This window comes from Mugil cephalus, chromosome 6 (genome assembly GCF_022458985.1).
Source record: "Mugil cephalus isolate CIBA_MC_2020 chromosome 6, CIBA_Mcephalus_1.1, whole genome shotgun sequence".
Classification (NCBI taxonomy): domain Eukaryota; kingdom Metazoa; phylum Chordata; class Actinopteri; order Mugiliformes; family Mugilidae; genus Mugil; species Mugil cephalus.
Window position 1 is genome coordinate 19,780,179 of NC_061775.1, and position 26,877 is coordinate 19,807,055.

The following is a 26,877-nucleotide window of genomic DNA, read 5'->3' on the forward strand; positions in this document are numbered from 1 at the left end:
AGACATGTTAAGCATGAAGATTACAAAACACCAGGGGAAATGCAACTGTGTAAATAGCTGCACGCTTGTTATTTTTGCTTTGCTTTTATTTAGCTTTTTTGGCTATTTTTAGTTTTTTGTATTTTACACCAAGTCAAGTAATACAATATAAATTATACCTAGTGTACCATTTTTCCCCAAAAACATTTCTGATTTCTGTTTAGAAACAATATATCCACACAATATATAGCCAAAAACTCAGCTATCGTTTGAACTTTAGAGCAGAGTTGTATAAAACTGTCTGATAGCCACAGATTAGAGTATCAATAAACTGCTGATTATGATATATTTGAGAGTACCTCATATGGAGGAAGCGTTTTTACAGTGTTTTTACACATTACTATAATAAAAAAAAAAAATCTAAAACCATACAAATCGATCATATTGCCACTTTTGAGGTTATGGGGGTATTGTAATTACTGGTACAATAACCTATGGTTGTCTTTTGAACTGTTGCATGAGGAGATAACTATTTTACACTGCTTTAATGTTTTCCAGGAGTAACCTTGAGAAAATGTGGAAACCAGCGACAGAGAAGAGAGCAGATTCTTCTCATTGTAAGTGAGTGAAAGTGTGATTCTGGGCCTTGGTCCAGTTTCTCAGTTACATGCAAAGAAAAGAGCAGTGTTAAATGTTTTTTACACACCACTGCTGAGCATTAAGGGGAAACACTCGAAGAATGAGTCAAACAACTTCTCGGCTGTTATTTAGAAACAGCAGCTGTAGGGCGTTTTAATTCTGTTGTAAATAGAATAAATGAATAACATAATCAAACCAATCATGAATTAATAAAATAAAGTGTAGTGTAGACTTGGCTTTGAGTGTGTAATACAAGGCTAAGTCAAGTCTATGGATATATGTGGTTTTTCTGTTGCTGGCAGAGGTCAGTAAAAACATTAAATAATAATACTATTTAATAACAGCATGGAACAGCATGGCTTACAGAAAGATTACCTTAATGAAGAAATGTACTGTAACTGCATGTGAAAGGAAAATGCAAAAATTCCTCCGATGAGTTAAAGTTGTTCCTGTTGTCATAACTTAAAAGTAGAAAAACACCACCACACACCAAGAATACAATTGGAGATTTTATTTATAGGTATGGCTACAGCTACAGGTAGGTCTTTTTTCCATCAGGCTCATACTTATATACCCCAGTAGGGAGCAGTCATGCAACAGAAAAGAGAACTTTTTTCTTTTCTTTTTTTTTAGAAAAAACAGTCGCTTGAGCTACACAAGAAAAAAAAATATATTCAAATCAATAGCCTTATCTTGTCTCATTTGCTGTTTAAACATCTATCAAAAAATATGATCTTTATTTACTAATCTACTGCACACTTGAAAAATATATCATAAAAAAATCATGAATGTTGGAAAGTTGTTGGAGGTTATAGTAGATATGAATTGTAAATGTAGACAGGTTTAAGAAGAAGATGGAGTCATAAAGAGAGTAAATAAGAAACCAGAAAGAGCTCTGTCATATTCAGTGTTTTTTAAATAAGCACACACCGTATTCAATGAGCTCTAATAATAATTAAAAAAAAAAAAAAGAAAGAAAGAAAAAAAAAGCAACTTTGCGATAGCATGTTCTTTGTAGCAAGAAATTCACCCTTTAAAAAGAATAAATACGGGACAGAAGCTGCCTTCATCCACAGGACGTTTTCAGACGGATCCATCGCTCTGAAACACACAATACATTCATATTTTTATGTGTTCTGGTCACAACATTTATACATTAATACAACTAACATGTAACATGTCCTTATGTTTCTATTTTCCTATATATTTGCTGTTGTTTTTTGTAAATTCTTCCACTGTGACAAGGAAATTTCCCATATGTGGGATAAATAAACAACGTCTTATGTCTTATTTAACAAAGAATCAGCCCTTAAATTGACAATAAACAGTATTTTAATGTTAAATATTAGACGAATCTTCTTGTCTGATTTTGCAGGTACACAAGTCAACTTTTTTATTATCATTTATTGCTTTAGCACAATTTTCTATTTCTTTATTTAATTAGAATAAAAATATAGAACTGAAATCAAAACACTCAATGTTGGCATAGAAGGTACCAAAAATATTGTAAAACTGAAATTAATATAATTTGCTAAATCTGTTTTTCACGACCAAATGGAAACTTCTTCAGCTTTACAGGTGCAGGAATTAAAAGTACATATTAGCTTCAGCGATGAATAGTGTCATAAATGTGGGGGTTTCCCTCCTTGCACATAGTCCACATCATAAATAAACTCCAAATAAGTGAAGACGGCTCATATCAGACTAGACACTGACCCCTCCGCAGCAGCCGCAGCAGTCGCCACACAGACATCCCAGCAGGCCGTTTATCACCTGCACAGCGCACAGCGCTATCTGGATTAAACCCATGACCAGCAGCACGGAGAACAGAGACAGATGCCAGCTCACGACGCCAGACGGCTCAATGCACACAGGCCACATAGAACTGTTGGTCAGGTAGTTTCTAGAAGGGGAAGATGAGAAATAAACATCAAATTTAAAGCTGTAGGAGTAAAGTAATCTGGTGTCAGAGTGAACAGTAATGAAGGTTGCACATTTCTCTCATGACTATTCTCAACTTTATGCATTTTAGGGTCGTAAAAGTTTTAAGTTTCTCACCCATTTTCGAAGGGATATGTCCAGGAGATCACTGTGCCGTTCTTAATCCCACACTGAGGTCCTCCGTTGATGGCCACAGCAGAAACGATAACCGAGTAACCGGCCCCTACGACGCCTACAGCCGCAAACAGTATAGAACTCAGCATCTACAGAGAGAGACACGAGGAAAGAACGGTCACTCACATTGTGAATCAATACATTCAACAATCTGTTTTTTTTTTTTTAAAAAAGCCTCAAGCAGTGACAACAATGAAGTTATTCTCTCAGGGTTTGCAGAGACCAGACTCGGCCCAGGGTCACGGACACAGAGCAACACGGATGCTATTTTGTTTGCCGATACTTCGCCCCCACACCTACACATTCCTGAAGTATCGATCAGCCAGGTCGGTGGACTTTTGTGTCGTTAACAGGTGAAATGTAGTTGTGGAAATCAGTCAGGACCGAGCAGCTCTAAGCCTTAACGCTTCATTTGTCCTTTTTTAATAACTGATAACTTTCTCATTCATGTATTTAATTTATTAGATATTATTAGCTAGCATTTGGAGTTTTCAAAAATTCCCCCTCCTCTCTCAAAAAAATATAATAAACAACAAAAAGAATTTTCTACAGAATAAAGACTACCAATCAAGATGACAAAATACAAAAATTGATCTCTTCACGGATATATTTTTTGTAAGATAAAAAAAAGTTGTGCTTACATGTTGTTTTTTAATAGAAAACTAATGAATTAGGACAGATGCCCTTAATGTCTCATGCCTTAAATATTAGTTGCACGTTTTTTTCCTGTGAGTCAGAGCAAAAACATCTGCTAAAAAGCTTGTAGGAACCAAGAATGAATGCTCCATGTTTTAACATGAACTTTTCCCCCCAAAACAAATAGAAAGTCAGTTTGTGTAGTTTTATTTTGGGACCCGTTTCACTCCTTCCTGTCCCGTTGCGCTAATCAGGAGCCACGCCCGAGCTCTGAGAGCCACTGCTGTAAATAATAATTTCATTATGTCGACAAGTTGGGACAGTAAGACGGGGCCTCACCGCAAATCTCTTCCCACAGCTTTCGTTGCCACAGCAACCGCAGCAGTCATTGTTCTTCAGACCCAGGAAGACCAGAGCCGGGAAAATCATCTGCCGCCCAAAACACACACACACATGAGAACGGCTGAGCAGATTATCATCATGCTTCTTCCTTTACTTAGTGCAGGAGGAAATGAAACTGGCTGAAGTCTCACCACGGCCATTAAGATATAAAGTATAGTAATTGAGTTCACCAGGATTTCCTTCCTTTTGACATATTTCTGCAAATAGGCTGTCTTAATTATTTAATCATGCTGTAACTCATAAAAGTAGACATTGCTTTTAACTAAATATAATGTTAAATAATAATAAATGAAAATAATATAATAATTCAAAATTGCGTCAATGACAATTTTCAGCAAACTTTGCCTAAACAAACAAAAGCTGCATAAGAACAAACTGAACTGTCAGTATTTTAAGCTGTCAATCTAAAAATGCTAAGCATTTTTTTCACTACAAATAGATACATGTAAAAAAAGAATTATGTGAATTATGTGTAAAGATGAACTTCATATTTTTAGGAGAGCCTCACAGTTAGCTCATTTTATGACACTCACATGTTAAATAACTCAGTGAATGAATAGGAATTATAAAAAAGCAATGCAAATAATTTTCATTTGAATATTTCATTTAAAAAAAAGAAGAAAAAAAAAAAACAGAATTTATACTGCACTCACCAGCACTCCTGATCCCAGAATGCCTCCAAAGTACCAGACCTGCTCTGTGATCTGTTCTTTTTCCACAGTTGTTCCACCGGGGAAGAAGAGCAAAATGTTGCAGAGCACGCAAACTATCGCCAGCGGTATCAGACTGACACCCAGACATTTGGCAAAGCTTCCCGAACACATCTTGACACTGATGCTTCACCTGACTCCGACAGTGACGACGCTTGAGGTTAGTTTCTTGTGAGTTTTTAAACTCCACTTATTATCTGAAAAAAAAATTTGGAGTTGAGAGTTGAATCAAGTCCAGCCTTTGTCCACCTCAAGTCAGTCGGGTGATGAAGAACGAGAGTCCCGTCAGTGGGGTGAGTATTATCTCCAAAGGATGTGGTTGGCTTCACCTGTCCTGTGTCTGAGGATGATTGATGCTTTTGAACCTTTATAGTCACTTCCACTCCCACCTCCCACCTGTCTCTCTCTCTCTCTCTCTCTCTCTGATCTCATTACGTCACTTCTAAATCAACCAGCTATAATATGGCATGATCTCTCACAGTCACGCGCGCACGCACACACACACACACAATGTGCAAACATACAGAGAGCCATTAATGCAGGATTACATACCTGTGTGTGCACACAGGCGCACAGTGGTCACAGTGGTTAATGTTCTACCATGTGGTTTGTGTACATGGAGACAGAAAATGAAGTGACAGACAGTTGGTCGATACGGGAGGGCTGCACCAGTTACAGGTTCATTGATTAACAAGACAGACTTCTTCATTTGTTAAAACTGTGTAATTTACAGTTTGGCTCTGGGTGCATCCTCGTACGTAATATTTCTGGGGAGGTTATTCTGGGGTGACTAATATCAGAAATCACTTAGTTTTTCATTTATCACTACAAAACTGTAAAGACTAGCCAGAAGAATGACAAATTCATTATCATGACACGCCCTGTCTGGTAATTAATAACCATGGGATATTACTAATAATGCAATGCCCACCTTTAACTAATTCCAATCGTAAAATTCAAAGAAAGAATAAATAAAATCCTTTATTATGAATCAGTTTTATTATATCCCACAGCCAACATTTATCTGTGGAAACTATTACTCAACAATCTTTATCTCTAGGAATGGATCCTACCCTATGAAGTAATTTTGAAAGACTAATTAGTGACTCATAAAGAGGAGTGTCGTATTTTATTTAACGCATTTGATTATTTCTTCATGATTCAGTAACATTATGACATTTTTATTGTCACATGACAAGTATATCACCTCATCTTGATGGCTCTCTTAAATTACTCGAGGTCAAGATAAAACAGTCTGCATTATTGATATCTAAGTTATCAGTAAGTTAACTGAAAACAAGGCCTGCAATGGTATTTCATTAGCCTAATAGCAAAACTGAATAGTTTCAGAAAACAAGAAGAAAAAAACGCACAATTTTTAGCAAATACATTTTTTCTTTAATTGATATTGTAACAGTCAAAATAATAATAATAATAATAATAATAAATAAATAAATAAATAAATGACTTACTGTTGCAGTTATGCTGTTAGGCTAAAGATTTGTTGTTTCAAATAAACTAATGTTGGAAAAGAAGTCTTGAGTCTTTAAAGTGACAATAAATAAAAACATCTACATTATCTATCAGGAGATGAAAGAATAGAAACAAAATACTAAATGGTCAATGGGATACTGTTTCCTTGACTAACCATTTTATTTATTTTTTTAAAACTACTACGTTTTATTTTCTACTGATAGGAAAATAATTTGAAGTGCATGTGATTATTTTCCTCGTAAACTTTAACCAAATTACATCAGTGTGATCGATGTATTCGGCAATCCGCTTTTCTCGCCTTCTAAAGGAGACCCCAGATGAGACCCGCTCAGGGGATAACAGAGTAATCGATGAGAAGTTGAAAGTCCAGTTTCGGTTAAATTTTGTCCCGTGATTTTGCCCAGTTTTGTGCCGTAGTCGCACGGTAGCAAACGCGGGATGGGTACCGACTTAACTTTCTGTTCTCGTCGGTCCCCCGTGGTGTGTTTACACGGCTGTGCGGCGTCCAGCCAGCCGTTAGCCTCCAGCATAGGACTAGGTGAGTTGAAGTAAGGGTTGCCATGGTGAAACGATTAGATAAAACTACGGCGTGATTAAGAGGGAGGGGGTAAGACAGAAATAATAATAAATAAATAAAAAGTCCGAATATAAGATGCAACAAATTGTGAAAATAACATTAACATAAATACCTCAAATTAAGAACCAATATGGGACGATAATAAGGGCTAAGAGGTAGAGGTAAAGTACAATTTAACCTCCTGAGACCCTGCGTCCTCATGTGGGGACGTTAACTTTTATGTTTGTGGCAGCTTATTCTGCTTCATTTAAAATTTTATCCTCATAACTAGATACTAGTTGGTGTAAAAACATGTTAGCGTTCATTTCAGCTGATTCATTCTGCAGCCGATCACGTGACAAAAGTGGACCAGGTCAAATTCTACATTTCAAACTTATTTATTAACTTTTCTAGTTTAATATGACACGCAAATTTTATCAATAGTAACGAGCTATAAACACTAATCAGCAAGTACTCAACTGAGGCAATTCTGTGTTTGAACAGCAATGTTCAGACATGAAAATGAACAGTTTTATATTTTGTTACATATTTGAGTGAAATAATCCCGGTGTCCACACATGAGAACATTCATTTTCCAAAACGACTTCCTGTTCAAAGATGATGCTGGTGTTTTTATACTTCTTAGGTCCTAATAATCCCTAATAAAGCGAAATGGAGACATTCAAAATGCTTAGCACACAAAAGCTCAGGTCTCTCAAACACCGTTATACATACACATTACAGAAATGTCTAAAAATTGTAGAGTCAGGAAGCAATCCAAAGCCAAAAAGGAAATTCTAACAACTGTCTACAAGTCCAGTTGCCCGTGGATATCACAAAATTACACCCTGACAATGCGTCTGTGGTACACTCCAAAGGAAAGATCAGTGCAAACATCATAGCAACAACAACACAGCAACATTTTCTTTAAAGAAATGTAAATAAATAATACTAAACTACTAGTATTGTGCTTTTTATTTCCATGTTCATGAGATAATATGTTTCAGTTGAAATATGCTTTGGTAATATGTATTTAGGGCAAAAATGCCAGTGTAATATAATAATGTACATCAGTAACTCATGGTTATGTGTTCGAGTACAGATGTCCTGAAGCGTGGGGGTAACGCTGCAGATGCTGCAGTTGCCATAGCAGCAGCTCTGGCAGTAACAGAGCCGTGTAGCACTGGTCTCGGTGGTGACGCCTTCTGCCTGTTCTACAACGGAAACACTGGAGAGATCAGAGGGATTAATGGCAGGTGGAGATTCTTTTGTTGCTTTTGTTCTTGCTCCTTTCATACAGAGCAAGAAGCTGACTCTCTCTCTCTCTCTCTCTCTGTGTGTGTCTCCCTCCTCTTTTTGTGTCCTCAGTGGTCGTTCAGCCCGAGCCCAGAGCCTGGACTTCCTGGAAGGACGTGGTTTCACTGCAGAGGCCCCTCCGTCAGTCTTTGATGCTTTGAATGTTACAGTACCCGGGGCCCCTGCATGCTGGTGTGATACCATACAGCTGTTTGGAAGTCACAAGGTCTGCCTGCGTGTTTGTATTGTCTATCTGTGTTGACAGTCAAGTAGCCAAAAACACACGTAGCATAATCATTTACATGATATAAACACTTACATGTAAACACTGCAAAAGTAACCACACTTACGCGTGCCACCAACACGCATACCTACATGGAGGATGGACTCTTGATTTAGAATCAAGGACAAATGAGCAACTGCGGGCTGAAAAACTCGTTTGTGTAAGTGGATATTTCCTTTATTTGGTCAACATTGCAGTAACTTCGCCATCTAAGGTAGAGTTTTTGCTGGTCCCAGGGAAAGCGGAAAAGAAGGCTCAAACTTAAATTCTTTAGAAGACTGGGTGAAGTAGTGGGACTGCTTGTACATGGAGAATGTTAAAAAAAAATAGATTTTTGTTCACAATCTGATGAGTTTCAATGTAATTTCGTAAAACAAACTATATCTGATGATTACTTCCATAAATTTCAAACACGGTAAGCCTAATGAAATGGTCTCCCAGGCCAAATGTGCTCCCAGGACCTTTAGTCTAAGCCTCTTAAAATAAATACGTCGAAGTCTCAAGTCTCAAAACTACCCCTAATGCATCCCATCCTCAATCAACTTTATTTAGAAATGTACAAAATGAATAATATTGACCGTAAAAAACTAATTTGCTAGAATAAAATGCAACCAGATACTGTGGTGGTAATATATACCACACACTCCTCAGCTATTTAATGGCAGCAGAGTGTGCTTACATTTTTTTATGGTAGTAGTTTGTTAGAATGTAAAAGTAAAAAATGAAAGTAAATATTATTTCACCTTTCATGCACAGATTACTAAAAAAGGGGAAAAAAATTCTCTTTGAAAATAAACCATGGAAGGAAATTACATATCAGTCAAGAATGACTAATCCTCCCTTTCCTGCAGTGAGCATGTGTTTCCTCTGCTTGTTTCTGTAGCTGTCTTTGCAGGAGGTCCTGAGTGGGGCAGTGGAACTTGCAGCGGTAGGGTTTCCTGTTGCTGAGGTAACAGCCCACCACTGGGCGAACTGGGTTTCTACTCTGAGAGATGCGGGGAAGGAACTAGGTGGTGACTTGCTGATTGACGGTGAAGCGCCCAAATGCGGACAAGTATTCAAAAACACTGCCCTGGCTCGAACCCTGAAGGTAAATCCTTGAAACTAAAGTGGAAAAAAAAAACAACAGAGACATGTTTGTGGGCCATGTGAGGAGCAGTGGGGACATTTTTTTGTGAAATCCTGTTATTCAGAAAGAAGGACATAGAACAATGTAGAACGTCAGAGAAACCAGATAATAAACTTGACAGAGTATTCTAGATGGAAAGACCCAGGATGAGCCAAGGGGCAATTAACCATTCGTCATTTCCCACTTTTTGCAAAAAACGCCTATTGAGAACGTACGCAAAGTAAATTAAATGCTGTTCATGAACATTTTGGAGTTCATGCATGGTCTCTTTTGAAAGCCAAAAAGAAAAAGAAGTTTGAAGTTTCACAAAAGTCAGAATCACTCTAAGTGGTATTGTTCCTGAGTAATTAAAGTTGACACACAGTTAAGAAATGAGAAGTTGTTGGGTTCGGCTGAATTTTTTGTTTCAAAATAATGCGTCCTTATTGGTTGAGTCCTATAATGGCGTTTATCAATCAAATCAGAAGAAAATTAGCTTTCCAACGGCATATAGCATGCAGCGTTTACTCAAATACAACTCGTATACAGAGCTCTGATTGGTTCAAAAAGCTGCTGCTGTCCCATGTACGACCCAGCAGAACGTTCAAGGAACGTTTCAGTTCATATGTCCAGTCAAATATGGAAAGAAAAAGAGGAAGATGGAGGGTGGCAGGAATATAGTTTTGCAGGGTTAAGCAAAGTAGTAAACACAGAGTGGAAAGCGGATTTAAAAAGAGATGATCAGTAGGGGAAAATAAGGATGGTATAAGGTCTTGTGACACTATTTATAAATAGAGCGAAGGCTAATCTTGAATCAGATGTCAAACAGAGGCTAGGCCATCAGGCAAACAAAATGCTGATTATGTTACAGGTGTAGTTATCCACCTGCCATAAAATATGATCATCAGTGCTTCCAGATGAATTCAAGCTCTTATGCAATTGGTAGAGCCTTCTTTTGTACCTAAAGCCTTTATTTTGAAACTAATAGTAATTCATATATCAGTGACATAACTACTGATAAAGTCTGTAATGACTTTTTAAAATAAAATAAATAAAACGACTTGAAAAGCATGGAAGCTTTTTGAGTCATGCCCAAAAACTTGAACTGGAGAGAATTCAGTTTCCTGTGTTTCCTTATATGACTACAGGCCTTTATTGTTAGTGTATTTCTGTGTGGATATTGTGATATTTATAAAGCCACACCGATTACTGTAAGAGAGAACTGAATAGAAGTACGTCCTACGACCTCACCGCGTGTGTGGGGTTTTCTTTCTGAGCTTGACCACTGAGGTATGTGCTGATTGATGCTGCACTGTATGGTAACATCAAACAGTCGGCCATTAGGAATGTAATAATGCAGGAAAGCAGCCAAGTACGCCCATGATAGCCACTTATTAAAACACACACGCTCACACACACACACATTTTCCTACCGCAGTAGGAACAATAGCCATGACTTCAGCTTCATTGATGGGCGGTTTTCACGGCATCATAATGGTCATTCCTCGGCGATGACGGTGGGCCACTTCCTCGGGGACATTCACACACGCCCTCCAAAGCATTCGAGTAGTAGTCACCCCTTTGAAACACCACGCTCTTGTAGCATTACATCATACTAACCGTCGTATTTTAACCGTTTTTTTTTTTTTGTGCTTTGTGCTGTGGAGAATGGGCAGGCAGAATCCAGACAGATACATCCTCTTAAATGGTTGGTTGATTGATTGAGCTTAACGATTTGATTTAAAAGTGACCACGTGTGTTGTTTTCGACAGGAGCTTGGTGAGCGTGGCAAACCAGCTTTCTACCAGGGCAGGGTGGCCCGAGCTATTGTTGACGTTATCGGTCAGAATGGAGGAGTCATGACCTTGGGTGACCTCGGCAGCCATGACAGCGAGGTCGTTACCCCCCTAAGCACAGAGTACAAGGTCAGCAGCCAGGGATCCTTATTATATCTGTACTCCGGGGTCACCAGAGTGAATGACTTTGTTGTGTGTTCAGGGTGTGCGTCTGTGGGAGCTTCCTCCTAACAGTCAGGGACTGGCTGCTCTGCTGCTGCTCAACATCCTGGAGGACTTTCCTCAACTCAGAGGTAACATCAGGGTCAGTGAAATGAGCTGCGTGAAGGTTTCTTGCCGGAAAGCGTCATACGGCAAATAAGGGTTCTGGACAACTCGATTAAAGCCGTTTTGAGTTAGCAGAAATAAAAGCAAGAGTAGTCACCTTGTAATACAACCCAGATTACAGAAAGACATTCCCACTTTTCTGCCTCTGACATCTTAGTCTTGCTGCACGTGGATTTGTCCCATTAATGATCCGGCAACAATGGTCATTCAGTCACAGTCTTCATTATTCGTTCAGCTCCGTCACAGTAGTTTTTTTTTGCTCGATGAAAACTAGGAGAGCCTGGAAATGTTGGCTCAGGATACCAGCTCTCATCTGACTGATTACTCATTGATCATATGAGACATGACTCATGAGCGATCCACCTCTGACCAAGACGATATCTAGATTTCTGACGGTGCTAAAACAACTGGAAAAAGTTGTTCCATCCGCAGATAATTGTTACCTCATAACATTACCTCACCGTTGATAGATAATCCAAAGCAAATAAAGAGGTCCACAGATCAATAAAAACACTCGGAGACAAAAATCCATTCATGTCATTACTATAAGGAAAATGTTGCACTAACTATGCCCAATCATAGATATTTGACATTATGTTCTTTATTTTAAATCACATTTCTATTTTACCCTCTTTTATCATCAGGCAGTATTTGTATGAACGTGGCAGTTTTTAATTTATTATTCTGTCTTCAGCTACTGTTAACACAAGACTGATTCAGCTAAAAAAAGTTCAAGACCATTTAGTTTTCCTGTCGTACACTTGTTCCCTGGTTGGTCGTTTAAATACAGAACTAACTCTCTGAAAGTTATTAAAAATGACTTCCTTAAAGAGCCTTTATATGTTGTTGTTTTTTTTCAACACATCAATGATTTCTACTGAAGTAAAAAGAGTTTGTGAGTATTGGACTCGAGTATTGGACGAAAAGCGACATCATGGAGCGGAGTCCCAGACTAAGTGAGGGAACTGGGATAAGATCAGTTTGAAATGCTGCTGGTGTGGGAGCAGATGGACTGTTTGGCCTGGACACACCGGACAAGCTGAATGTGATAGAGATGAGGAGGACTGGTTTAAAAGACGGAGTGACCGAAGATTAATCGGATGAGAGTAGTGACGTTCAAATTCAGAATGAGATGATTTTCAAAACGTGGGAAGTGACGAAGTGAGTGGTGCTGCAGAAATAGCCCAAATTTAGCGTGGAGAAATGAAGGCAGAACATTTTTTTTTTATATAAATCTTTCACCTAAACTTCAAAGATAAATCCCACTGTCAAATAATCAGAATCAGATTCTCAGCTTAGCTCAGATCTGGAGAAAAAATCTGTTTATTTCCCCGTTTTATTGATCATGCTATTCACACATATACAGTATATTTATGTAGTGTAAATGTTGTCACAAGCTGATGTGCAATAATCTACTCTATTTCTCTCTCTCTTGCTCTGTGTATGTGTGTGTTTGTGTAGCTGCAGGCCATAACAGCGCCGACTATATCCATGTATTGGTGGAAGCTGTACGTTTGGCATTAACAGATGCCCAGCATTACCTTGGCGACCCAGACCATGTGACCATCCCTGTGGAAACCCTACTGGACAAGAGCTACAGCCATAAGCGAGCGCAGCACATCAGCATGGACAGGTGTGTGTGTGTGTGTGTTAGTGTGAGTGTGCTTGTCTGTTAGTACCAGTGTGTACCAGTCAACCTCTGTTGACTTTAGATAGAACCGTAGACCTTTACTTCCCCCGACCTTAACGCTCATCCCTTCATGTCCCATCCCTCACATACGCAGGGTGTGTGCGTGTATGTTCTGGCAGCGGCGCGTATTTAATGGTCCCTGTTGCAGACTTTGAACTTTAGGTCTTTATCAGTTATAAGACAAATAGACAAACAGACTATAAAAGTATAAAACAACACAGTAATTTGTTAACGCGTATCCATGCGTGTATGCAAACCTATTCTGTGGCATTAACTTGAATTTTATGTAACCGCACATCCAATTTGTTCCTTTTCATAAAGCTATAACTATTACTATAAGTCGTAAAGATTCGATCGAACCTAAACTACTGTGAATTAGAGCCTAATGTCAGTTTTGTAGCCTCTTCATAATGAACCAGGCAGAAGAAGGGAATTATTGATCATGTCCATTGCTCTGCAAAAGTCTTGATATTTGTAAATTTAAGTGGAAACCGACAAAAACACTCACTCCTATAGTTTGGTATTGAGGATAATATTTGTGGCATAAGAATGGAAATTTGGTATAAGAGTTTTCCTCCTCCTTCTTTCTTCGTTATTTGTGTTTTTAATAGTTTGTGTGAATCTGCAGGGCCATGGAGCGCGTGGAGCCTGGTCCGACGACGGGAAGCGACACCGTCTATTTCTGTGTCATTGACGCCCAGGGAAACGCATGTTCCTTTGTCAACAGCACTTACATGGGGTTTGGGACTGGGCTGGTCCCTAAGGACTGTGGATTCTCACTACAGGTCTAAAGGCTTGCAATTATTGCACTTTGTGTTCCTTTTTATCAAAAGGGCGTTTGTAAATCTTCCAAATTGTTGATCATTTATGATTTTTAAAATGTCACATAGATATAGTAATGGGTTATCTCAGCTTGCCTTTATGTGCTATAAAAGAATAATAAAACTGTTTAGTTATTATAAGTTATTATAAACAAATGCTTAGTGTATTCACGGATGGAAAGTCCAGTGACGCAGCAGCAGAGGTGTGGGAATATTTGACTTGGACCAGTCTACCTTATATGAAGCTTAGACAAAAAATGCAGATTTTCATATTTTGTTATCCTGTTTTGCATGGTAGCCTTACAAGAGCAGGCGCAAATGGCTTGGTTTTGTTTATGTGGTTATCAAGATAATAATATACCGCTGTAGTTAAATAATGGCCTTTATGTCTTCTCCCTCTCACAGAACCGTGGTGCCAACTTTTCCCTGCGTCGCGACCACATCAACTGTGTCGCTGGGGGGAAGCGGCCGTATCACACCATCATACCTGCACTCCTCACTGAGTCTCCAAGCAAAGGACAAAAAACGCGGCTCCTCGCTGCACTCGGAGTGATGGGGGCTTTTATGCAACCGCAAGGTCACATCCAGGTATGGAGTGACAGACCGAGTGGGGGACATGAAGTGCAGAAAATGAACTTGAATAGAGTATAGTTTAATTGTTTTTTTTTCATTTTTGCTTTATGGACTGACTAGATCCAGCATGATTTTATGGTTTAGTTTTCTGCTGTGAATTTGTTGTACTTACTTAAGTAGCTGAAACAACTTGAACTCTCAGCCTTGATTTATTTAATGAGCTTATAACAGATGTTGCTCTCATCTTAAGGTGTTGCTGAACATGGTGGAGTTTGGGATGAATCCTCAACAAGCTCTGGATGCACCGAGAGTCTACGCACATTATGATCACAAAAGTATGCCTGACATCCCCCAGCAGCACACAGACACACATAAATTTAATATCATTATTATTAAGATTTGTTCAAATACTGATGAGATAAAGTTAATGTGACTTTCATTTTATTATAGTGCCTTGTATATATAATATAAAATAAATCAGATTTGGATGAGTAACAACTGTAAATATATTACACAGACATTATTTATATATGTATTTATTGTACAAAATGATCAATGCATTTGTAATTTTGTGATTTGCATCACTTAAGAATTTGCAAAGGTTAAAATAATAACGTTTTGTATTAATGTGAAATTCATAATTAAAAGCCAAGGTAGATATTTTTGTGGCTATAGATGCAAAGAAAAAAACACAGCAGATGTCTCAACAGTTTTCAGAAGTACTTTTGGATGCTAAAACATATTCTGCTCGGCCCTGTGTCTTCGTAGCTGATCAGTGGCTGGTTAATTTGGAGGAGGGGATCAAACCGGAGGTCGCGGAGGAACTCAGAAGACGAGGCCATAAAGTCAACGGGCCAGTCACAGGTACTTGAGTTAGAGTTCCCTTTCAGCTATTTTGAGGACATTGCAGCATTCATTACAGTATTTTTCTTTACATGCAAACTATGTCATGGCCTCAGGGAATAGACCATTCTCTCATTCATTTGTGAAACAAACAGAAAACTGAGGAAAAACAAGAAAAAGTCCAATGCCACTTCATGTGCATGATGTCACAGAAACTGTGACTTTTCCGGTAACATTTTCATCACTTTTAACCATGTGAAAAGTTAATATATTACATAAAGTATTATATTAATGTGCGGTATTAACAGTCACGAGTAATTCAATAAATGAGTGGCATTATACTGCAGTTTACAACATCCAATAAAAATGTTCACTTCCTATTGGAAACAGGATGTTTGTGTGTGTTCCTCTTCCCTCTCCTGGTTGAGCTGTGTTTAACTACTCTTTTTATCCACGTCTCGCCAGCTATAAACTAGTCATATTTATTAATTCTCTAATACCAGACCACAATGTAGTGCGCAATACCACATAGTGTAGAAGTTCTCGCATGATAATCTGTTTCTCCAGTTGTCCTTCTATACAGTGATACGGTTGGTTGATGGGTGTAGTCAGGTACAGACATAAAACAATTCCCACATGAAACTGCTCACAACAGCAAGGTGTTTTCTTGATTATCTGTTTCATGATTTCTCAAAAGAGATTGGTCTGTTGAGGTAGTCAAATCTGTTTTTTGCATTTTTGAGCACTGCAAACTTAGTATCACTCCCATTATATTTGAGGGGCGGTAGAAATCTTTATGGCTGATATCTCCAAAACTCTGCAAAGCCATCTAGATTGATAACTAGTGCTACAGATCGGAAAAGGAAGAATTAAAATACTTTCTTTATTCAAATGGACATTTATACTCTTGTATTTCTCTTGCATTTGACCACAGACAATAAATATATAATAGATAAATATAGACTGCTCCTCAAAAGTGAAGTCAAAGCAAGTAGAGCTCCCCCTGGTGTCTGGCTGCAGTATAGGTCATAAGCTCCACCCCCTCCATGTTAGTGGACGGGACTTGGGCCAAACTAAAACACTAAAATACACGTCAAATATATATTTATTTTTTTCCAGGGATAGTTTCTGTTATTTTAGGTGTTAATATAACGTTGATGAAGTGTATTTCTTTGTATAAGTTTAGTTTTAGTTAGTTATTTGATTCTATAGAAACAGGATGTGACATAACGGCAGCCACCAGTTGCCATGCCAACTGCTCGGTAGAGCTCTGAGAGTTTAAAGAGTAAAAAATAAATAATAAAAAAAGTTATTAAAAACAAGTACAGTGTATAATCCAACATTTCCTTGTAACTGGTGGAAGTAGAGTATTAATTGAATGAAAATGAGAGTGAGTGTGGCTCCATCTCGGACCGTACTGCACAGACTCTGGTTCCAAAGTCCTCTTGGCACACGCCTGTGAAAATAGTCAGTTTGGTCAGTGTAGGAAGTGGGGACACGTCCATATTTATACAATCTATGCATTTGACCCATTCATCATTCGAGGCAGTGAACACATTATGACACTCGCGGTTTCATGTTTTGACAATCTTTAAGCGGTAATCAGGATATTTTCTTTTGTGTGTGCACTGGCTTTATTTTCCTGTTTATGTTGTCATTCACACACACAGGCCACAAGAGGTCACTGTTTGGGCGGGGGCAGATCATCACTGTGGGGGACTGGTGGAATCCGACTGTCACTCAAGCCGATGGCTCGTCCAGGGTGCTGTGGGCGGGATCAGACCCCCGGGGGGATGGATGCGCTCAGGGATATTAGATAAACCTGATTAACTTTTTTTCTACTTCTCAGTGAAAGTAATGATCACGTTTATTAATCTGAAACCTATTTTTAAGAGACATTTCTGTCAATGAAAGCTCAGGATCAACTGTGATATATATATTATTTTTAGAATGTCAGCATTATTGTGCAGAACTCTGTAGAATAATTATTAGACCAAATGGTTTTAATGTCGGTTAATATTTAACAAGTGCAGCTTTACCGCCCATTTAAGCCTGTGTGTTTTAGCACCTACTTTGCACCTGATGCTTTGCATCGTGAAGTGCCTTGTTTGATCATGTTCCTGTATCAGTTAAAACATACATGTATTTACGGTTTGTACTCTGGGGGCAAACAGCAGACCATGAACAGTGCATTAGTTCAATATGAAGTAAAATATGTTAATTGTGCTCAGTTTTTGTAGAAAAATTATACAAATTGAGCTGCCGGTACTACGGACCATTTTATGCCAATTCATTGTCTGTTTTCTGTTAAAGCCGGAGCAACAAACTGGAAGATAAACCTCTGTGTTGCATTACTGCCGTACCGAAGATCATTCCTCCACTCTGTGTGTTGGTTGACTTAATTATCCGTTTCACTGTCAGTAATTAGCTGCTGCTGATTCAATTTTACAGTAGTGATGTAAAGTGAATCAATGACAATTTCCTGAATTTACACATATCTTTGTTGTTGTTATTGGATTAATGGTTAATTTATTCACATTTATTTCATGCACTGATTTAGAAACTGATTAACTGATTATTTTAAATTCTCAAGTTTTTGTGATTGTAAATAATTTCAGAAATGTTGTAACTCTGATTTTTTTAAAAAAAAATTAAATAAATACAATGTATGCAATACCACTGAAAAGTAAAGTCACACATTAGTGAATTATTTGCAGCTCTCAGGTAATTGTATAAGTAATGTGTGTGTGTTTTCTTTTACACATTGTGTTTGTACATTTTTGACAGCAGGGCATAGTGGAGGTGTTGATTTGTTTGTCTCAGAAAGGACACATGTGGATATTCAGAATCCATTTATCCCACGTTTTGCTACATTGCTGTAAAACACACACCGATCAGGCATAACATTATGACCACCAACGGGTGAAGTGAATAACGCTGACCATCTTGCAACAATACAATGTTCTGATGGGAACTTTTTGGACTTGGATGTTACTTAGACATGCACCACCCACTTAGACCAGACCAGGCAATGACGGCCTCCAAATTCACTAGATCCTAAACTGACCAAGTATCTGTAGGATGCACTGGAACAAGCCTGATCCACAGAGAACCCCTCAACCCATAGGACCCAAAGACCCCCACTAATAACATCCTGTTTCCAAACACCACAGGACACCCTCAGAAGACCCATGTCCATTCTCTGATGTGTCCCAACTGTTTTGGAGGCACAAGGGAGACCTACACAGTACTAAGAAGGCGGCCACTACCACGTGGGAGGCTGATGATGGATAAATTGTAGCTGGATATGCATTGGTTATCCAATTAAGTTAACAGTTAACACCGTTTTAGATGTGTCATTTGCTCAGCATGTTTTGCACGAGCTAATTCGTGCGCCCTCTATCTCTCAGTAAATTTCGTGCTGTCAGGAGACGCCCTGCCTCCCCTCAGGGCACCCGCCAACAAACATAAACACAGAGGACGCCACACAAGATCGAATATTTTACATTATCAACTTGTGTGAAACAATATGAGCCAGTTTCTTAACAGCTCGTAAGCCTCAAACATGTTTCCACCTCAACACAAATCTCTTGATGTAGAAACGTGATTTTGAACTTTGTCTCAGCGTTGATCTCCTTACAGCCCCAGAGCCGCCCTGGTACCACTCCAATAAAGAGCCACGTGTCGCGTCACCGAAACGCACATAATCTGCCCTAATCGACACAGCTCGTTAGTCCAGGTCGTTAGCGGTCGGTTCCAGCTTGCTTGGCCGTTTATCTGGATGTCCTGCATTTCACATGGATTATTAAAGAGCTCACAGTATGTTGGGCCTCTCGAACGCACACATGTATGCGCACACTCAGTCTGGTTGGGTTTCTGACACAGTACTATGGGCAGTCATGTTGTGCCCTATTGCCCTACATAGATCTGCTGCTGTATCATGATGACCCAGAAAGAAACATTATAGACAAAGCATCAGCCCTTGTTGTAGTAGAATTTATTTACATTTACTAAAAAATGTTGTTCTCAGGTGAACTCTTTACACTTTTTTTTTTTTCATGTATTTTCATTTTTCAACTTTCATGTAGGAATTTGCAAAGCTACAAATCTACTATCTGCCTGTATATTGCTTTTAATACATAAAGATTCATCTTTCAAAACCCAGATTTTCATATCTGTACAGTTTTGAGTCAAAGATAAGACTGGCTATCTGTGAGGTCTGAGGATTTTTTTTTTTTTTTTTTACTTACGATTACCATGACATGTCAATTGATTATCAGTTTAATCAATTAATTGTTTCATCTCATTGTTTTATTGGAAACTGCTGTAAATCTTTGGCTCATTGGTGAGACAAAATTCTGAAGACGCCTCCTTGGAACTTGCGATGAACCTTTTTCACACATTTCACACACTAAATGAAATTAATTCAATTGTGCAAGTAACCGCTAGTTGATTGTGGGGTACATTTAATGAACAAACCAATGGGACGACTGATTGTGTATTTAAACGCATGTGGACCTGCTGTTGTGCCTGAGTCATTCTGAGGGAAATTAATTCTTTAGAGTGCTTTTTTTTGAGGCCCTGCTGTCTGAGAGGCTGTGGGAAACACACACACACACACACACACGTGCTCTCTCTCTTTAGTGGGATTTTTCATTTCTCTGGCTGAGCTCTGCGCAGCCATTGGTCAGCCTCCTTCCTGTGAGACTGAGTGTACGTTGTGTCATGGCAGAACCCCCCCTCTGTAAAGGAAGGAGAATCTGTTGAACACTTGCACTCTAACACACATTCACACACAGCAAGGCGCTCCCCACTTGTTTTTGTTTCCTGTCACTCCAGCTGCTCCGACCCTTCCCTCCTCTCTCATTCACTCTGCTTCCAGCCCACCACAGCTCACTCTAGCTCTCTTCTCTCGCGCCGGCGGTTCGTGACCGTGTTTTTGTTTTCGGGGGGCTGAGCGATGTGTTGTTCGGTGGGCTTTGCCCGGTCCTTGGGCCTGGCTCTTTTGCCTTTGGCCCTGTGCTGTATCTTGGCCAACTTGCTGCTGCTGTTCCCCATGGGAGAGATCACCTACATGCAACAGAACCGGCTGGCCGAATACATCTGGTACTTCGGTGGACTAGGAGGTGGGGGGCTATTGGTGAGTGAATACATTTTAGATTTAATTTTATGATGGGACTTTAGATTTTGGTGAGACCAGAATAGTAAGCTTTCTGGATAACAACATTGTGCCTAAAGATGTGTATATGTGTATATCATCTCTTCACACATTAGTATCATGGACTAATGTTTCTTTAACTTTCCTCTCAGGAGTTACTTTTATGGCTTTGCTTTACAGTAAACATATTTTTGTATGTCACACAATAATGGAGCAGTTTGTCCGTACTCATCTTTCATTAGCTTCTATTTAAATGAGTTGGAAGTTACAGTAACAATAGAGGTTGAAGGTTGGAAACTTTGAGCTGAAAATGGTGACGTCATATTCTTAAAATGTAATTTACATCTTCATGTGATGTCATCATTTTACTTATTGTCCAGGAAGCAGTGATTTGTCTCATACTTGTACCAGAGTGGTGATGTGTAAGTGGTGATGGTGCACTATAAGTGGTAGGTAATCAGACTGGATTGTTTTGCAGAGGCCAGAAAGATTTAGTGGATGTAGGTTCAGACGAGGAGACCGTGGACTCGTGGTGAGGTTCATACGCCCAGAGAGAGAATTTCACTCGAGACTAATTGGAATGAGACTCACTTTTTCTCTGAAGACGCACATTCACTGCTGCACTTAAAACAAAGTGAATGAGATTCTTTGATTTGAACCATGTGACTATGAAACGCACCACTCAGTGAGCACTGCACATGGAAGCCTTTAAAAGACCAAGTGTCCCCTTCCTCTCTTATTCAGTGGTAAGAGACGGACGCTGGTACATGTGGACACAGTCGTTTCAGTGTTAACGCGCAGAGGTCAATGCCTCTTGTTTCCCTTTATGATTTAAACTTGACTCGATTTTACGCCAATAGATGACTCAGCGTTAACAGTTCCTCCTTCAACGCCGCTCAGCCTGAGTGTGTTTGCAGTTGTTCGCCGAGAACAATGGAGTGTTGTGCGAGTTCACGGTTAATCCGTCTGCTCTGCATGCTGCTGATCTGATGGGTTTATGCTCCGAATGAGCAGAAAGGAGCTGTTCTTTGAGTTTGGTTTTATGGAGGAAACAGTGGGGAGATTGTGCGTTTCCAGACGAGATTAACTTTGCTGACCAGTAGAACACTTGTGCTCTGCACACAAACCATCTACTCTATAAACTGTTTAGATTTTTCTGGTTTGTTTGTCGTGTGGGTGGGAGAGAGCCGAAAATAAACGCTCGCAACGTCACTCGGCTGTGTGTGTGATTACTGAAGCATCGGACTGTGGGAACAAAACAATAAGACAAATACTCAATATTTTACATTCCACCGCAGCCGTAAGCCTAATTATGTGTTTCTGGAAGAATTTCCTCAAGTGTGAAGCTGTAGAAACAAGGGCATTGTGAAACAGGTCTTAACCCTTTGATGCTGCAGATTTCCTCCTTTTTCACTGGAAAGATTTATTTATTTAGCAAGACAGTTATTAGATGATGTTATGAAAGAATCCTGGACCTTAAAAAAGTTGCTTCACATAATCAGGATGCTGCTTAAGATGCTCAGCTGCAGATGTTTCACTACAGAAGTGAATAAACTACGGCCCTTTTATCTGCTATAAGGATCTTAATGTTATTTACTAGGATCACGTCAATCTTTTATAGCAGGGAAATAGGGTCAATAAAGATCTCGTTTTCTAATTTATCGTCACTTAAGTTTCCTCTTTGGCAAAATGGTTAAGAGTCAAAAAAACAAACCGAGCACCCCCTGAGAAAGGAATCTATCTTTATCTCCCTTCCTCTCCCTCCCTCTCCTTCGCTCTTCCTTCCTCCCTCTTCCTTCTCCATTCCTCTTTCTCTGTGCTGTCTCTTCACGTCTCTCTTTCTGACTCTGCTAGAGGACGGTGCTTTGGGGGGACATCCCGGATGTGTAACCCCGCTCTGGTCTGTGTTTTTGTCAGCGCGTGAAACCTTGGGAACTTCCCTCCCTCTGTTAGGATGTGATTTAGAGCCTAAGGATAGACAGACAATAACACAGGAAAGGGGAGGAGGAGGAAAAACAAAATACTAGATCTGTGAAACAACCCGGATGTGGGTGCACCATCATTTCTTTCTCTCCCTTGTAGTTTTTCTGCGTTCTCTTTGCAGCTGCCGGTACGGGGCATGTTTGTGGCCGTGTCCATGTGCTCTCCCCTCTCTAATTGCTTGTACGGCCATATAAATCATGTCTAATTTGCACTTTTAATTAACTCCAGCCTCGGTAAACTTTAACACGTGTCAGTATGAGGGTTTTTAGAGAACTTAAGCCAGATGGTGAATCCCACTGAACCAGAGGGCCGCATTTTTAAACCCTCATATTATCATTAAATGTGGCGTGAAAATGAATGATCTCCGTTCTCGATCCAGGGAGGCGTCGCGCTGAATCAGCTCCATGTCGCAATTTACACCTTTATTGTTTCAGTTCAGGATGCTTCAAAGTCTTGGTTGCGTCACCCTCACCTACATCCTACTCTGTGATGAACGTCACTGTGACAAATTACATGAATTTAGCATGAGTCAGCGTTATGATCAAGTCACTGCTACGTACTGTACAGTCGGGGCTGGCAGATGCGGCTGGAGACTGAGCCAAGTCTGAAGAAACAGGAAGATGAACTTGATAAGTCACAAAGGGAGTCGGATATAGCAAACTTAAGATCTTAAAATTGTGTGATGAGCACCACCGCCTCTCTGTGTGATTGGTGCATGAGTATTATTATTATTATTATTATTCACCTGTGTTTGTCCTTTGAGAGAAGTTTGTAATTAAAGCATATTTAGATTAGAGTAGTGAATGGCACCTCCTTCTAGTAGAAAAAGGCCCATTTTTAAACACGACTCACACTTCCATATTGTCATTTTTTTAACATCAGTTGTTTCTTTTAACAAAAGAGTGAAACTATGACCTCCTCTGTCCTTCCAGATGCTGATTCCAGCTGTGGCCTTCATCACTCTGGGGAAATGTCAGTGCTGCTGGAATGAGAGCCTAATGGTAAAAGACTCGTCAAACTGTGACTCACGCTCGGCGCTGTGTGCGGAATAACACATTGCGTCCGCGCATAATGCTGTTTTTACAACCTGATGCAGACCCAGAAGATTGTGTCCACGTCACACTGGACGTTATTTTGCCAACGTGCCTTCGGCTGCTGTTATTATCCCCCCAAAAACTGCAAATCTTACTACAGTTCTTGTTGTTTTCGACTCGAAGCTCGGAGCATGAAAAGCGCCCTCACACTGCGCGCTCATTAGGTAGAATGCTATCGCTAATCCAGCCGTGATAATTCAACAAGGGTCCCATTGTTGGGTAACACACCACAAAGTAAGCTTGGCTCATGCCACTCAATACACAGCTGCAGTTGTGTGTGTGTGTGTGTGTGTGTGTAGCACCACTGCCTCTGTATCTCATATAAGGAACGTTAAGTGAAGCTGCTTATATTCACTCGCACAGACAGAAAGTCACATTTACACATTTGTACACACGTTTCTTTTTTTGTTGTTTTTTTGTTTTTGTTTTAATTTGTTTGCTGTTGTCGCTCCACAGATGTGCGGGTCAGTGTTGGCAGCTGTGGTCGGCCTGGTGGGGTCCGGCTACTGCTTCGTCATTTCGGGCCTTGCTCTGATGCAGGGTCCGAAGTGCTTCACCTCACTTGGTTGGACGTACCCCTTTTCAGACGAGAACGGCAGGTAAAGACATGCTGCACTGGTGTTATTTTCATTATCAGCTAATCCAAGAATCTGTAACGTATGAAAAAAATGACAGCCACTTCATTGTTCACCCATTGTTAGTTAATCTTAATATGTGCTCTTGAAGATCATCTGAACCCTTTCACAGGAACATTTTTCCTTTATACAGATTTATTAAAAACAAACACTGTGCAAGTCTTTATACTCTGACTTTCCTAGTTATATAGCTTACATTGCTTGCTGTGAAGCTGTAACGCCAGAGAATTAAAGAAGACTTCATTACTGGAGGCAAATTAACTGTCATGAAAATAATCCTCCACACCAAGAATAGAATCTCTTGGTCATTCTTGTATAGAAAAAAGACTGAAACAGAATGCATTGAAAGGTATTTTTAGTAGATTATGAAATTACTTTGATAATTTGACAATCTACTACTGATTCACCAGTTTAGTTTAGTTTAGTTTAGTTTAGTTTAATTTAAATAGAGCAGCTTTAGCTAATTAAGCTAATTTCCAGCTGTAATCCCCAGCCAGGTCTAAAAGTGAAATACAATACAACATAGGTCAAAAAGGGGAAAGAAAACGATAAAAAGCAGCAATTTACAAATATAATACAAGTATACACAAAACGTGCACAAAACGTACACTCTAAAAAAATGATGTTCTGGCTCAACGTAAACGTCTGATGTAACAATTTGCATGGATATATTTAAGTTGTTGTCAATGTAGCTGTTGACTACATGCCACAAGACTTTTCTAGTTTGGCCAACTAAATTACTTTAGTACAAGCAACACAGTTTGCTCTGTCCTTCACAAGCTTATTTAAGTTAAACAAGCTTAATTTTAGTTAAAATAAGAATAATGATAGTACGTTGGTTTTATATAGCGCTTTATCATAGATACTCAGGGTCGCTTTACATTGGTGGTGGTGGTGGTAAACTGCCTCAGTGGTCACAGCTGCCCTGGGGCAGATTGACGGAAACGTTGCTGTTAATCCACCGACCAGCAGACACAATGGACAGACTGGAGACAGGGAGGGACCTTTCAGTTATTGGACGACCGCTCTGCCTTGTGAGCTACTGCCACCTCTGGCAGGCTTTCATTCAGCAGCAAATTACTCCTTCTAGTTATTCCAACTTATTTCTTTTCCTTTCTTTCTACTCAAAAATGTTCATGCAACTTGTTACATTATTTTTTAATTCTATATTGAATTAAGGCCGTACAATTCATGTATTATTGAGTTAAGTTGTTCATTTTAAAATTTTAAACTATCAACTCATTATAATGCATGCACATAACAAACTTTTTTTTTTTGTGCTAAAAAGCTCTTGATTTTGAGCTGTACTTACTAAACCAATGACTCATTCTTTGGAGTGTACTCTTATCACGTCTTCTCGCTTGCTTATCTCATTAATTTAAGCGAGTGTGTGCAGGGAGGCAGATCTCCCCTCTAAAAATGTTGCGTAACACTCACTTAAAAGACACTTCACTTTTACTTTACCCGATTAGATTCCTTCTGACCGCGCTCCCTGTTTGCGTGTCCCCCAGGTATCTGCTGCAGCCGGAGACTTGGTCGCAGTGCCTCCAGCCTGTTCACATCGTCGAGTGGAACGTGACCCTCCTGTGCGTGCTGCTGGGCCTGGGCGTGCTGGAGTTCATCATCTGTCTCCTGCAGCTGGGAAACGGCCTGGTCAACGTGGTCTGCCGGCCCTGCTGCTACAAGCAGGAGTACAGTCTTAACGCTTAGACCCGCCCCGCACTGACACATGGACAGATAAGAAAAACACACACACACATACACACACAACATGTATGCAAACTTACAGTATATTAATGAATACAGCCTCGTTACACCAGCATGTGTGTGTGTGTGAGTACAGCACAGCCTTTCTATTGAAACATGCATATTAACATTGACGCACCAGCAGGATAGGCGTGTATGTTTTTTATATAACATGCAATGAGGAGGATGTACTGAAGCAGGGCTCAACAGGCCCACAGTGTACAGACAGTAGGAAAGAGAAGGAGCCTCCTTGATCATAATAATAATTTAAAGTGTACTGGATAACAGCTTTCACGTTATCCAAGTGTAAACACTTTCATTCATATCATTTTATACTGCATACTTTTTATACTTTCACAAACACACATAAACTTTTTGGCTCCTGAAATCTAAATTAAATCAATGTCATGACACAAGTACAAGATTAAGATAGCTGCCAAGTTTTTTTTTGTTTGTTTGTTTGTTTGTTATTAATAATTTGTAAATGACATTGTGGGTATTTCCTTGAGCGTGGAGACAGTTTTCCTACAAGAAGCAACGCAGGTTTCCATGATTTTCTTTTCCGAAGCTGTCATCTTATCCGCCATTAAGCACACTGAAGTGCCTGTTTCTGTCTAGTTTTTATTTTTTTTGTGCTTCTGTATTTACATTGTGTTGAATCACGTGTGCAACACAAGCAGATTATTATTGTTATGTTTTTTTGTTGTCTGTACATTTTGTTTCCATTTTGTTGTAAATTGTTTAAAGTCTTTCAAATGTCAGTTCAGCGTGGTAACAGACATTTTATATATATTTTAGTGACATATTTTTATAATGTACGGTTTCTTTGTTTGTTTGTTTATTTGTTTGTGCAGCCTTGAATAAAAATGAACAATTTCCATTTTACATATATCCTGAGTGGAATTATGTTGGTGATATTATTATTATTAATAATAATAATAAAAATCTTCTCGCATCCACACACTTTGACGTCAGACATGTTGAAATGCCTGA

At 39.3% G+C, this 26,877-nt stretch overlaps 3 protein-coding genes across 3 annotated transcripts; 2 read left to right on the top strand and 1 right to left on the bottom strand.

Annotated features, from left to right (window-relative positions):
* Window positions 1-1,114: 1,114 nt before the first annotated feature.
* Window positions 1,115-4,829, bottom strand: tm4sf4 (transmembrane 4 L six family member 4). The gene is made up of 5 exons (XM_047586182.1): window positions 4,425-4,829; window positions 3,709-3,798; window positions 2,677-2,822; window positions 2,335-2,521; window positions 1,115-1,719 (listed from the first exon to the last, which is right to left on the bottom strand). Exons 1-5 carry the CDS (start codon window positions 4,593-4,595, stop codon window positions 1,702-1,704), a joined length of 612 nt encoding a protein of 203 aa, XP_047442138.1. The 5' UTR covers window positions 4,596-4,829; the 3' UTR covers window positions 1,115-1,701.
* A 1,472-nt stretch (window positions 4,830-6,301) lies between these two features.
* LOC125008936 (glutathione hydrolase-like YwrD proenzyme) lies at window positions 6,302-18,151 on the top strand. The gene is made up of 12 exons (XM_047586349.1): window positions 6,302-6,513; window positions 7,634-7,787; window positions 7,900-8,053; window positions 8,994-9,200; window positions 10,991-11,143; window positions 11,217-11,307; window positions 12,803-12,974; window positions 13,660-13,816; window positions 14,258-14,440; window positions 14,676-14,760; window positions 15,194-15,289; window positions 16,939-18,151. Exons 1-12 carry the CDS (start codon window positions 6,414-6,416, stop codon window positions 17,082-17,084), a joined length of 1,698 nt encoding a protein of 565 aa, XP_047442305.1. The 5' UTR covers window positions 6,302-6,413; the 3' UTR covers window positions 17,085-18,151.
* A 1,875-nt stretch (window positions 18,152-20,026) lies between these two features.
* Window positions 20,027-26,769, top strand: tm4sf18 (transmembrane 4 L six family member 18). Its single transcript, XM_047587273.1, has 4 exons — window positions 20,027-20,408; window positions 23,342-23,410; window positions 23,960-24,102; window positions 25,650-26,769. The coding sequence occupies exons 1-4, from the start codon at window positions 20,229-20,231 to the stop codon at window positions 25,846-25,848; spliced, it is 591 nt and encodes a 196-aa protein (XP_047443229.1). The 5' UTR covers window positions 20,027-20,228; the 3' UTR covers window positions 25,849-26,769.
* Window positions 26,770-26,877: the final 108 nt, after the last annotated feature.